The sequence below is a fragment of the Sceloporus undulatus genome, chromosome 5, assembly GCF_019175285.1.
Source record: "Sceloporus undulatus isolate JIND9_A2432 ecotype Alabama chromosome 5, SceUnd_v1.1, whole genome shotgun sequence".
Lineage (NCBI taxonomy): Eukaryota > Metazoa > Chordata > Lepidosauria > Squamata > Phrynosomatidae > Sceloporus > Sceloporus undulatus.
Genome location: NC_056526.1, coordinates 166155873 through 166169865, shown reverse-complemented (window position 1 = coordinate 166169865; position 13993 = coordinate 166155873). Strand labels below are relative to the sequence as shown.

Sequence of the window (13993 nt, the reverse complement as noted above, 5' to 3'; positions counted from 1 at the left end):
ACGGTAATGACACCGCAAGTGCACCATTGGCGTGTGGTATCATTAGCGCGCTGCAAAAAGAAGCCGCTTTTTGTGGCTTCTTTTTGCTGTGCGGAGGAGCCACACAGTTTGGCTGCTGAGGCTCCTCCACGCAGCAAATGAGGGTGCTTTTCAGACCGCCCAAGATGGCAAAACTGAGGCTGTTGTCCTTTGGTCATATCATGAGAAGTCTTACTAATAAATAATAATAATAAATTTATTATTTTTATACCGCCCTTCCATAGATCAGGGCGGTTCTAGAAAAGATAATAATGCTAGGGAAGGTAGAAGGCAGCAAAAAGAGGGGAAGACCACATGGCAGATAGCTAGATTCAATCAGGGAGGCAATGGGCCTGAATTTATAGAACCTAAGCAGAGCAGTGGAGGATACGGTGGCCTTGGAGATGTCTCATCCACAGGGACACCATGAGTTGGGGCTGACTTGAGGGAGTTAACATATACACACATAGGAGCAATACAACAACAATCAGCCATATTTTAAAATTCATAATTTGAAATTCATAATTGAAAACGATCTGGATAGGTATGTTGGAAGAGACTAGTCTTTAATGAAGACAGTATATTTAGCTGTCGAATCTGTTTTGACAAGTCAAATCACAGTCTAAAGTCAGCTGAAGAAAAGGTCCTCTGGGTCACAGTTGCCAATCTGGTCCTGGATGACTGGAGCAAATGTCTCCCAGAGGACCTGAGTGAGTGTGGTGAATTATACAGGAGGAGGTGATCTGGCAGTTAATCTAGATTCAAACCATGGAACTTGTTGAGAAACTAACTGGCAGCCAGTGGATTGGTTTTAATGTTGATGTAATAGAACCACTCTTAGATGTACCAGTAACCAATCTGGCTGCCATATTTTGAACTAATTGGAATTTCTGAATTTAGTACAGAGGTAGTCCAATGTACAGCACATTGCAGAAATCCAGTCTTGAGGTTACTAGCTCATGTGCTACCATCTTTATGTCCTCCAGCTTTAGGATGGGGAACAGCTTGTGTAACAGCTGAAGCTGATAATAGGCACTCTATCTTTCTGAGCTGATTTTTGGCTGGGAACACAGTCTTTCAGGGGGAATGTAATCCCATCCAGGATTGTTTGACACACCTCCAAGCCCAGGTTAGGATCCTTGACAGTAAGCACCCCTATCTTGCCTAGATTCAACTTCAGTTTGTTCCCATGTAGCCCATTATCTCCTCCTATAGAGGAGACACACTATCCTTAGTTGAGGCTTTTTTTTTTAGTAGTTGGAAGCAGTAAAGAATATTTTTCACAGAGTTTGATTGTCAAATCTATCATGGAATATCCCATAATCTATAAAGTTAGGATCAGAGAGTTCATTACAAAACACTATTTTTGTCACTCATTCTTTTATTACAATTGTAACATAAATTTTAATTTAAAAATGCCCAGAATAACTAACAGCGGTAATCCATTTTAAAAAGGACAGCAAATAAACAATATATAGTCATGTAAAAATGATGTATGAATGCAAACTAGTTAAAATATTGGATTAAATGCAAAAATGCTGTCAATATAGACCCTCATAACTATGGGACTTCTGTTGCTGTTGATTAACAAGTCCTGTTCATTTCAATGGCTCTACTGTAGTTGGGACTAAAATTTGATTTATTTATTTTAAATAAAAAATGAATTTAAATAAAAAATAAAATAAAAATTCTATCTAAATAGAAAATCTGATTTTTCTTTTAAAAAATTTATTTAGATCAAGCACCAGAAGCTAACTACAGTATAAGCTTATGTAGAATCACTGCAGAATCTAAAAACAACACATGCTTTTGATCATATACAGAAGAAAGTTACACTTAACATGTATTTGTGTTCATGATAGTAATACCAGGTTGTGCTTTACACATTTCATGGCAAAAACTCACAATGAATGATCTCTGGTCACATGGAGCATGGGGTGTGTGAGAGAGAGATATTCTGGGTAATTGAACCACACAGCTGGAAGAGGAAATGTTTAGGTCATTTCCTATATGGGGATATGCTAGGGTCTGGCTAATGGTTTAGACTACCTGAAGCTGATTAGTTCCATTCAAAAGAGACATTTTATATGATTTCTTTTTAAAGTTCATTATGTCACTCATTAGATATATATGTACAGACTATTCTGGTCAAAGATTATTAAATTCATGAATGATCACAGCTGTCTACAGTACAGTATAATCCACTCATTAGCAAACATCTATAACAAGTTTGAATAATTGTTAATTTCTGTAAAAGCAGAAAGATGAAATAATCTTGATAACTGCCAATCACCAGACAGAATACCTGAATCAAATGAAAATGAATTTATGAACATCACCTTTCATTCCTTAAATGTGAAGACATGCTTTAATGCTATACTTTGATTTCTGTTCAACATTCTGCTGTCAGGATTATTTTTTCAGCTCACCATTATGACCATATCACCCCTTTGCTGTCATCTCCTCATTGGTTCCCTATTCCTTTTAGGATTTGCTATAAACACCTTCTTCTAACCTTTAAAGCCCTGCTTAGTTTGCCCCCCCCCCCCCCCTTTATTTTTCAGCTCTTGTTTCTTCCTACCATCCTGATCATGCTTTATATCCCAGGAACTCAGGTCTCTTTGCTAAATCAAGAATTTCCTCTTCCCCAGCTCAGATTTGCTCTTTCTCTCTTGCTCACTCCTGGAATCTTGTTCCCAAACATTTGCGGACTATCACTTCCTTAGTTAAGTTTAAGTCTGAACTAAAGACAACTTCGTTTAGGGATGCTTTTCCACTTACAGCTTGAGTTTGACCATTAGATAAATATGTATTCGTTTGTATTGTTTTTATAGCCTACTGTTTTAGAGTTATTTTAATGTTAAGTTGTTATTTTATAATTTTGTTGCCTTCTGATTTTAGATTGTCTGCAGTTGGCAGGTTTTTATCTGCATCTTGTTTGATGACTATGTACAGTGCTGTATAAAACTTATGGTGCTATATAAATAAACAACAACAACAATAATAATGTACAAAAGTATGGTGGTGGTTGTGCAAAAGTAGAGGTCATTGCATTGCATGTCCAAGACCCCAGCTTCATTCTTTTGTAATTTTCAGATCAAATAGATCATGGCAGTACAGAGAAAATCCCTTGCTTTAAACGAAGAACTTGCATCAGATAAGAAACTGGATTAGATAGGCCACTGATCTGCCTCCAGGCATGGGCACACTGGCTGGAGGATTCTGTGAATTATAGTCTAAGAACTAACATCTATAAGCTTTGATCTAAGTCTCAAGGTGGCCATTCTGTGTCTCTATATGTGCTACTTTGTCTTGAGTAGTCATCCATTCTGAAACTAAGGAGATTATCACTTTCAACACTGTCCCATGATTATCACATTACTTGCCAATTCCAATACTTTTGTGCTATTGCTCCATATGTTTTTGCACTGTCATGCATGCTTGTGTAAGCTCAAATGTAGAAAGGTGGTGGGCTATTTGGCATTTTTTAAAGCCTCATTGATCCGTGTCACCTAGGGCAAGTGGAGGGTAGGGTGGGGTGGACTTGAATAATGTTTCCCTTCCTTCTCACTGGAGAAATATTACCCACATTCGCGTGTCACAGATAAAGAAGCCTGTCTATGAGCTCCATAAAATGCAGCCATAGCACATACTCATGGAGAATAGGGGAGTCAGATTCATTGAATCTAAAGTTGCCTTTGCATTTCTCCAGAATATACCAGTAGAATGATGCTAGTGGTAGCACCAGCACTGCACCAAATTCAAATCTGTTTAGGGCTTTCACGTTACAATTATGGAATTATATTTCCAGTGTATGTGCCATGGCTGCATCCTGGAGTTTACAGATTCAAGCAACATTAGAGCTTGCAGGCTGAAAATTGTAAATACCTCTCTCTATACCACAAAACCTAGAATTCCACAAGATGGAACCACCACAGGGAGGGATTTTCAATATAGAAAACTGTTATTCTTAGTAAGGAATATTGATAGTAGGATTTCTTATAATGTCTGAATTGACAGCAACAAAGATTCAAAGGAAACTATTTCTGAAACCTATTTGTTTTTGTCATCAGTGTTGTTTAAATACCTGTAACTGTTACAGATACACTGGATATTTTAAATTACTTCATTTTCATGTATTGTTAATATATTTTAACCCTCATAAGATGTTTAAAAATATACTTCCTGAATTAGTGGTATTTCAAGGATTTTGAACTGTTAATGTTCGTAAATATCCTTTACTGCATACAGTACACACATACACATACAGACATATTATTTCCTTGTGATAATTTACTTATGTTTTGCAGTTGCCTATGGTCACAAGCAATATATTGATTATTATTGATGAATGGTTGGCAGTCATGATTGTTACCTGGTCCTTTAAGATCAGAAACTATTGCCCTTCTATCCTGTTTTTGGACTTCTTTCCTTTGTTACACCACAGTTCCCAGATTCCCCAGCTGCAATGGCTAATAGCCACACTTGCTCAAGATTCTAGGAGATTTGTCCAAAAGAAAGAAAGAAAAAGTCTGTGTATACATGCCTGTTGTGGGAAATTGGATGTTGAACTAGATAGAATTTTGATCAGTAGTGCATTTACACTGAAAAACCTGTACATGTTGGATATGTTGGATTTGTAATCTTATTCTTACACCTGATAGATGCATTATTCCACATATTTAAACATTTTAGCTAACATTTTAAACATGCATGTGTAAATGGCACAGAAATAAATTATTTATACTATTATAAATTTACCCTTCTAATGGGTTTCACAAAGAATTGCTAGTTTCAGAAAGCAATTAGGTTAACATTGTTGGTGTATTGAATTCAGTTGAACATTATTTTTCAGTAAAATTCTACTGAAGGAGACTCAGTATGATAATCAAATGATATCTGAATAAGGTAAACTGATAAGCAAGATAGTTTAACTAATATTTTTCTATTATGATGAGAAAATGGTGCTTCTATTCTAGAATGTGCAAATTTAATAAAGAGAAATTCAAATAGTGATTATATCATTTTCTAAGGATATATTAAGGAATTAGCATTACTTGCCAGACCTTGTGTAAAGATTGGTTAAGTAAAATGCAGAGAAGTCTCATTCTGAAAGATAGCAGGGAAGAGTAAATTTCGATAACTCTGAAAAGTATTCAGCCACAGACAAAGACAGGGAATAAAATAATGATTTGAAAGTGAAGCATGCATTCCATAATATATGGCAGGACAGTTACCGGGTAGCCATTTCGCCCTGGTTGACCCTGGTGGAAGGAGATGAAATGGAATGATAATTGTTAGACATACATTGAGTGGTATATGACATGATACACATACTTTGTACATACTGTTGGCCCTCCATATTCACAGATTTTTTTAACCCTTGGATTCAACCATCCACAGCTTAAAAATTGTGTGTGTGTGTGTTCCAAAAAGCAAACCTTGATTTTGTCAATTTAGATACGGGGTACTATTTTTTCTAAGCCACTCTATTTAATGGGACTTGAGCATCCACAGATTTTGGTATCCTTCGGGGTTCAGAGATACCAAGGGCCCACTGTATCAATATGATATAGGACCACTCTCTTTTTACCACTTAGTATTTCATCTTAAACTGGTAAGTACATCCATATTATAGTTTATGTGAGAAGACAGCAAACAGTCATCTGGAATTCAAATTTCCTTCAACCAAAGGCTGCAGAACATACAGCCAGAAGATATACATGTTTATTCACAAGTAAATCTCAGTTAATTAAAGTAAGTTTACTGAAGGCAATTTTTCAAAAGATTCTAGTTTAGTTACTCATGAGTAAATCACCTGGCATGATTTTATTTACACTCAAAGGGTATCAATATGCTTTCTCTGCTCAGAATAGATACTCAAATGATATATACACTTAAGAAAAACTACCTTGGATGGCAGATAAATAAGTGTGACATTCAACACGCTATAATAAGAATTTTAAAACACTTAAAAGATATGTTATACAAATAACAATGGAAATGGTTTAGAATTTTCTTAACTGACAAAGCAACCCTATGCATTATACCAGGGGTAGGCAACCTTTTTGAGCCGGGGGCCGGGTTGCTGTCCCTCAGACAACTGGGGGGCCGAAGCCAAAAAATAAATAATTAAATATTTTTTTTAAACAAAAAATTAAATATATAAATAAACCAGGACAAATGTAGGACAAAATTTTCAAATGGAAGACACTTTTTTTAAAAAAAAATGGAGGACACGTGAAAAAATTTGCTGATTTTTTAAAAAATGTTAGTATAAATGCATGTTTCTGAGGCTTCTATAGACAATTGCCCCCCAAAGGCCCCGGCAGCAATCGGCAGCAGGACTGGGCTGGAGCCGGTCCCAAGGCCTTGCCGGGCTGCATCTGGCCCGCGGGCCGCAGGTTGCCTACCCCTGCATTATACCTTGGAAATGTCTCAGATAAGTCTGTATAGAATTGCAACCTTATTAACTTAACATGAAAATCTTGTCCTTTAAATAGGAAATGGGGATGGAGGAGAAGATTCTCTTTTAGTCAAGATTCTGTTTTCAATACTTTTAACAAAATTAAGCAATTTTTGCATGCATCTGCAAGGCACCTGTAGTAACCCAGGTTCAGCTAAATGAGACTGCAGCACTGAGAAGATCAACCAAAGTCCACAGTCTTCCACGTCTAACCCACACACAAATCCAAATGGTCATCTATGTGGGATTCAGGTTGCAACAGTTGTTTTGCAGATGAGAAAGAACAAACCAAATCAAACAAATAATAAATATATGTAATAAATAATAAATATACATAATAAATAATCATAAGTATGGCTTTTGAATGCAGTGGAAAACTTGTCTAAAATTATTTTTATGGAATTAAATCTAGGCCTAAACACATTACCAAATACATGCCTGCCAATGGAACACCATTCAAAAGCCTCAGCAGAGGCAGCTGGAGGTTTCTATGAAACAGGGCTAGTGAATCCAGTTCATCCTCATAACAGGATCAGAACTTTGAATAGTTGGAATTGAAATCAGGAGTGGATTTACTAGCCCACTGACATGGGAAACACTAGCTTGGTCTGGGCATCATTTTGTTGGAATGATTTTCCCACTGAGCACACAGTCTGAAAAAAAAACCTTTATGTTCCATGCACTATAATATTTATGATGTTATTGTTATCATTTATTTTATTCATTTGTATCCCACCATTCTCCTGATAAAGGGACTCAAAGGGGCTAACAACATATTTAAAACAATACAAATACATTAGAAGTATAAATACAAGTTTAAGCAATTCATGAAGTTAAAGCGCCAAACATCAAAAATATCAACATATATTTAAAAGCCTGCCAAACTGAAAAACACAACCACATTGCATTGAAAGTCCAGCCCTAGTTAGTTAATAAAAGCTGGATGGGTGTGGATGTGTCATTGGAAGAACAGCAAACACAGGGCCACTGAGGTCAATCCACAGAGGGAGTTTTAAAGGCCACTAGCAGCTACCAGAAAGGCCCTTTCCCTTGTCCCCACAAAACAAGCCTGTGAAGGTTGTGGAACAGATAGAAGCACCTTTCTAGAAGATCTTAAAGCAATAATGTGCCCAAATAAATCCTCCTATCAGTGCTCAATCCACTGCATGTGCCAAAATCCTCCACTTTTCAAGAAGAAAGGACATAATGATACATGCTCCTTAAAATAGGTGAACAGTGTGGCATGGAGGGGTAACAGGATCTACCAGGTAGAGCCAGAAGATCTAACACTAATTCTTGGGAAAACAGAATTAGTGTATGAATGTAGTTAACATAAAGATGGACCATAAATGAAGGCTCTTAAGGGTCTCTTCAGCAGGATGGACCGTCAGGCCTAAATGAAGTTCAACCTTCTTCTTCCCACAGCTACCATGACTCATTCACTAGTTTTTCCCTCTGAGCCTAATTTGCACCATCTCCAAGTGAGAGGGAATACGGCATACACAAGTTATTGCACTTTCTACTCATTCTTTTTATTACTCAGGCACTGAGTAAGGGCAGATGAAGTGACAAATTGCTAAAAATAAAGAAAAGCATGCCCAATGAGGCCAAACCTTGCCACTGGTCTTGTAAATTCCATTCCAGTTATACAAATTGGCCCTCTGTATCCATGGATTCTGCATCCACAGATTCAACCTTCAATCGCTTGGAAACATTTAATTTCCTGAAAAGCAAACCTCAATTTTGCCATTTTATCTAAGGGGCACTATTTTACTATTTTAACACTGTATATAATGGGACTTGAGCATCCATGGGTTTTGGTATCCACAGGGGGACCTGAAACCAAATCCCAGTGGATGCCAAGGCCCCACTGTATTTAATAGTTACAGAGCTATGAACATGGTGCGTTCTCGTCTATGTTACATTTCTCATCTTTTTTGATGTCTATAACCTGTTTATAGTTGTCATGAATAAAGTGGACATTTGCAGTCATAAAATACAGCATTTTTTTCATCTTTTAATCACATAGATTACATCATCATGCAACTGGATGTATCTAAAAGATCTGAAAGGATCACATATAACAAGAGATGATAGGGAATTGGCAGTCTGTGTTTTTTTATGTACAGGGACACATAACAGTAAAGAAAGATGATTGGCATAGGAACAAACTTCTGTTGTAAAAAGTCAGCTCCAGCATTGATGTAAAATGTTACACTATCCATTTTATATATTGTTTAATATGAAAATAATGCAAAATAAAGTGTTTTGAAAACTTATTTGAATTTTAAAACATGGTAGCAATAATTTCAACCATGTTTTGCATGGTACTTGTCACATTTAAAATATGAGTAATTTTTTTTACCAGTTGTTTAAAAAGACTTTCTGACCCATTCTTGATAATACACAAGATCCAATAGGACATGAGATGTACTTACAGGGGGTCCTATGAAAAGAGAAAAGAAGAAAACAAAGATGAATATATGCAAGTCTATGAGAGCTGTGTAATTAGATATACAGTATTCAGAAACATAGCCATAATTAATCATAATTCTTTTTTATGACACCATCAGTAGCATTTTCACTCTTCCATGCAATAATAAGGTTTATAATGTTGCATCCAGTGTCAAATTGTCTCATTTTAACTGTTCAAAATATACCTAGAACTCACAAATTTACTCATCTAGCATTTATTAGACATGCATGTCTTTAACCATAGTTATCACGACTTTTCTCTCATGGCATTTAGCATCAAAACAGACTTGCTTAGACCTATAATCCTTGGACTGTCTACCTTTGCAAAAATATGTAAATTCAAATAGTCACTTAACTATTCAAAACTTTCTTTTATCACCACTTTCTTTGATGGCACATTTTAAAAATGTCACAGTTTGTAGCATTGGCACATTCTTCCAATTACACTCTAAACTTATAGGTTTTTGTACAACTGTTCTTGAGACCATTATCAAAAGCCTGAAAATCACATCTAATATTTCTTCCAGGCTTATTAAGAAGAGCAGCTGTAGCCATCAAATCAATGACTTTTCATTAGCCTTTTCTGCTTCCATTTTTCTTTTGATTCAAGTTCATTGCAAAGGGTGCATATAACAGCAGCAGCTGTCCTTGGTGTCTGTTTTAAGTATGGTTAGGCTTTCATTTTTAACAATGTGATTTTATTGTCCAGTTAACCTGAGTAATTTTTGATGCTGGTAAGTGGTCCTGAAGAGATTTTTAATGTTATGAGCCTTTTCTTACCGGAAAACAAATTCATTTCCTTTGTTAATAATGTCATGTGTTTATAACACTTAAGGGCTACTGAAAGAGTTACATCAAATTCACAGGGGCAGTATTCATACATAAAACTAAACACTAGTTTAGCACTAACTGGATAAACTACAGAGACCACTGACAGAGCCACATGGAGGAGATCAACAATTTTTTCATCCATTTGAGTTAAACCACACTGCAGTGTTAAGTCCAAACCCTTAATTTTAAGAACGGCCTATTGAAGCAAGCCAGATTCATACATTACAATTCAAAGATGGCTTGTTTCAACAAAGCACATCTAACAATAACCACAATTGTCTTGGGTTCAAATATGACAAACTGAGGTTAATCTAAAATGGAACCAAAAGCTTCCAAAATCCTCCTTGAGGTCATATTGGAAGAAAGATCAAAGTGGATGGAGTGTACAAGTCCAAGGCTTGCTATAGCTCATTCTCATAATATAAAGCATCATTTAGCATCTTGCACAAATTCAGCCTTGGCTAATATTCAACTGAATGGCTCCATTGATAGAACTATGTCCATTAGAAGAACTGGGTGGTGATTAATCCACTCTCATCCCTGAAGCCCCCAGAATCTGCAGGAAAGCTCTAGAGCTGGTTTCCAAACAGTACAGAGGATTGCAGGGGGAGAATGAAGAAAATCATATATGCTAGCTGTAACAGCTGGGCACAGGTGCAATGCAGAGTTGTTGTTTTTAATATATTGATACTTTTTTAAAAGCTAACTGAAAATATATATCTTTAAATGTGAAATAAATAATTAAAACAAATAAAAAGAATATTTCCAAAGCAATGGTCCAGTTTCTAAATTATCAAAAACAATTTGTAATTGGCTTGGATCCAATGCACTCTGAGTATATATAATGGCAATTTTTTATATACACATGTGCTAGCATTACTGGAAAACTCCTTGCACTACCCCACGATAATGTATGTGGGGGTCATTACACTGGTGGGGGAGGAAAATGATCATTAGGAAAAATGTCTGCATGGTATACTGATTTGGGTACTGGACTAGGACTCTGGGAGGCCAGGGTTTAAACCTCATCTTGGCCATGGACACCTACTGGATGGTCACGAGAAAGTCACAATCTCTCAGCCTCAGAGGAAGGTACTGGTCAACCCTCTTTGAATAAATCTTGGCAAGAAAACCTCTGTGATAGGGTTGCCTTAAGATCACCACAAGTTAGAAATAACTTGAAGGCACATAACAACAACAGCAACAAAGGAGAAAATGTCGATTGTAGATAGTGGGCCAAAAAAAATCTGGTGCAGGAGCTTAAAGCTAATGTATAACTGCCGGTGGAAAAAGAAGCTCTCTGCATTTGAGGAATTTTTTCTTACACTATTCTCTTATGCCAAAGTGGAAATAGCACTTTCATGAACAGGAGAGACTTTTTGTATTCCAATCATTCTATTTCTTGAGAATAGGGCAGCCCTTGGAAGCTATGGAACGCTATGAGACTGTGTTAGACCCCTTGAAGTGCTGTATCTCCCACCATATTTTTGATCCAAAATGTTCTCTACAGACTGCCATTTTTAAAGGTCTCCTGGGGCCAGGAAAAGTCTTTTTTTTTTCAACAGGACTTGGCCAAAGTGAACTTTCTGTTCATTTTCTGTTTCAGAGAAAAGGCCATTCTTGGGTCAAATTTGGCTGGGGGAAGGGGGGAAGACAGGAAAATTGGTCCCTACACTATCCATTTGAAGGGGAAAGCTTTTACAGTAATTGAAATTTAAACCCGTTTCTTTTTTATTCCTGGGGGCCCAGGGGAAGCAAAAATGTCCTTTGGGCCATATGTGGCCTGTGAATGACACAGTGCCCAACTCAGCCTATGGGCCAAATGCTGCCCAAGGGCCATACTTTCCCTATGCCTGCTGAAAATATCATATATATCCTTTCCCTTAAGAGTCTCTCAAACATCACTGAATCTAGTTCTGGTGTGCAAAATGTAAGGATACAAGCATTAATGCATCACATACATAAACATAGGAAATATGATTTAGAATAACATACCAATCTCTCCTCTTCTTCCTCGTTTACCTCGTTTACCAGGAGGACCTAAAAAGCAAACATTTCCTGATTTGTAATAGTGCAGTTGAATTAAGAATGTCTTAGAACATACATTACTGGCATAGGGTCAAAGCGCCGGCAAAAGAAGTCTTTAAAAAAACCTAAACTGATCAAAAACTCACCATTTCGAATGGTAATTCTAGTTAACAATATCTCCTGCTTCCCATCACCCTGCTCCCACTGCAAAATCATTTGACAAAATCCTTTGGTGCTATTTATTTTACACCCTTGTACAGTTTAGCTTTCCTGAGAAACGTGTAGTGTAAGAATATAGGTACATACGTGGAAGTAAATCCCATTTAAGTATTTATTTCCAAGTTTCTGTGCTTATAATTGTAGTATTACCAAAAAGAACACTAATACTAATAATGTCTCAAAGTTTTATTTATTAACTAGAGCTTGAAAAGGCAACTTTCTGCACCACAGCTCCACAATCCCACAGCCAGCAATGGCTATGAAAAGAATTGCAGATTTGCAATTCAAATGAACATGTTAAAAAAGGAAGACAACAACAAGAAGAGACAAAATGTTAAACCCAGCAAATCAGAGGGAAAATGGGAAAATAAGCAAGAATCCTTGAAGTGTAGATTCAAAGGATGTATAATATTTCATATTCAAGGATAATGGTCAGAAATTTTATGTCAAAAACTTTGCTTTAGACAGGAGTGCATACTCAAGCTGCATCTTGTCTTCCCTTGTAGTTGACCTTTCTTTGAAATCATAGGTATGTGCAATAAAGACTCATAGCATGATATCATGTGCAAGAACAGAGAAAAAGTAATATAAATCTATGCACTATGCAGACAATAAAATGCTGCATCTTTACCTTAACTGGGGACAAAACCCCAGGTTTTAAATTTATGAAGTCGAAGGCTTTCACAGCTGGCATCCATAGTTTTTTGTGTGTTTTTGGTCTATGAGGCCATGTTCTAGAAGAGTTTATTCATGATGTTTAGCCAGAAGCTGTGGCTGGAATCTTCAGAGAAAGATGCCAGCCACAATTGCTGGTGAAACATCAGGAATAAATTCTTTTAGAACATGGCTTCATATTTCAAAAAACCCACAAAAAGCTATAGAGTTTGGATTCTTGCCTGACTGCTCTGTAAATTCAAGTAAATCAAAAACCAGAGTGATGATCAATCATGCTCTTTAAATTAACAGGTGAAGTTTTGCAGTACCATTTTGCTGAAAAGGCCAGATTTTATTTTCTAGCTTCATATCCTTTTTGGTCTGGCTAAGGTTTTTCACAAGGAACCTACAGGGAAATTAGGCAGATTCTCGTGTGTGTGCATGTGTGTGTATGAAAGATAAGAATTTTTATGTCCAGAATTTTGTGTGTTGAACTCTACAATGTACTACACCACAAGTAGAGAAAAATTCATACATTTTAAGTTCAGTCAGCAAATCCTGTGCCAAGTAATATGTTACCTTCACTAAGCTCTTAAGAGAGATCCTCTTGCTTAAAATGTCACTTTCAATTTTCAAGTCTCTAAAAAAGGATGTGACTTCTCCTTAGTGGACTAAACTTGTGTCATAGAGATTAATGATACCAAATAACCAAAGTAAGGAAAACTAGTTTACATTAGGCTACCAACATAGTATTCAGAATGTTAACTACCAGTGCAGGTATATATTTTTTAAAAATCTATTTCTAGAAACAAGCATTATGCCCCACTGTTTTTCCTGGAAGAAACAATCAAAGACTGGATGAGATGATGGAGTAGGAAGGATATCCTTTTGCTGCACCTAGTGCTTACAAAGTCAAGAGGACTCAGCACACCCTAACATCCCTCTACAACTATCATGTCCAACTTGAGGATGCTGCAAGGTTTAAGTAACAGAGGTTTAACCAAACTTCCTCTAACTGAGGAATCAAGACCTGATTGGTGTCATGCTTCTACTCCTCCTGCATCACTGACAATTTCTAGCATAGACAGTGATGGTGGGAACAGCAGGGGGGGAATATGGATTTAGGGGACATTGCTGCTAACATACTGCCTACAGTGGGATCCTCTGCTATATCTCACTTCCTTCAGGAAATTGAGGGAATCTTTCTATGTGTGAAAAGGGCACTGGGCATCTAGTATTCAAATCCAAGGTCAAGTAATGCAGGAGAGCTGAACTAAAATCTGATTATTTTATTTTTATACT

The 13993-nt window shown here is 36.7% G+C and overlaps 1 protein-coding gene across 2 annotated transcripts in view; it reads right to left on the bottom strand.

The window, feature by feature from the left end:
• The window catches only part of COL25A1 (collagen type XXV alpha 1 chain), a 374446-nt gene that overhangs the window by 174704 nt on the left and 185749 nt on the right, over window positions 1–13993 (bottom strand). For both annotated transcript variants that reach the window (XM_042469542.1, XM_042469543.1), the window contains exons 3-5: window positions 11786–11830; window positions 8923–8930; window positions 5256–5282 (exon numbers count right to left, since the gene is read on the bottom strand). In XM_042469542.1, coding sequence (XP_042325476.1) covers window positions 5256–5282; window positions 8923–8930; window positions 11786–11830 — 80 coding nt within the window. The remainder of the gene's footprint in view (window positions 1–5255; window positions 5283–8922; window positions 8931–11785; window positions 11831–13993) is intronic.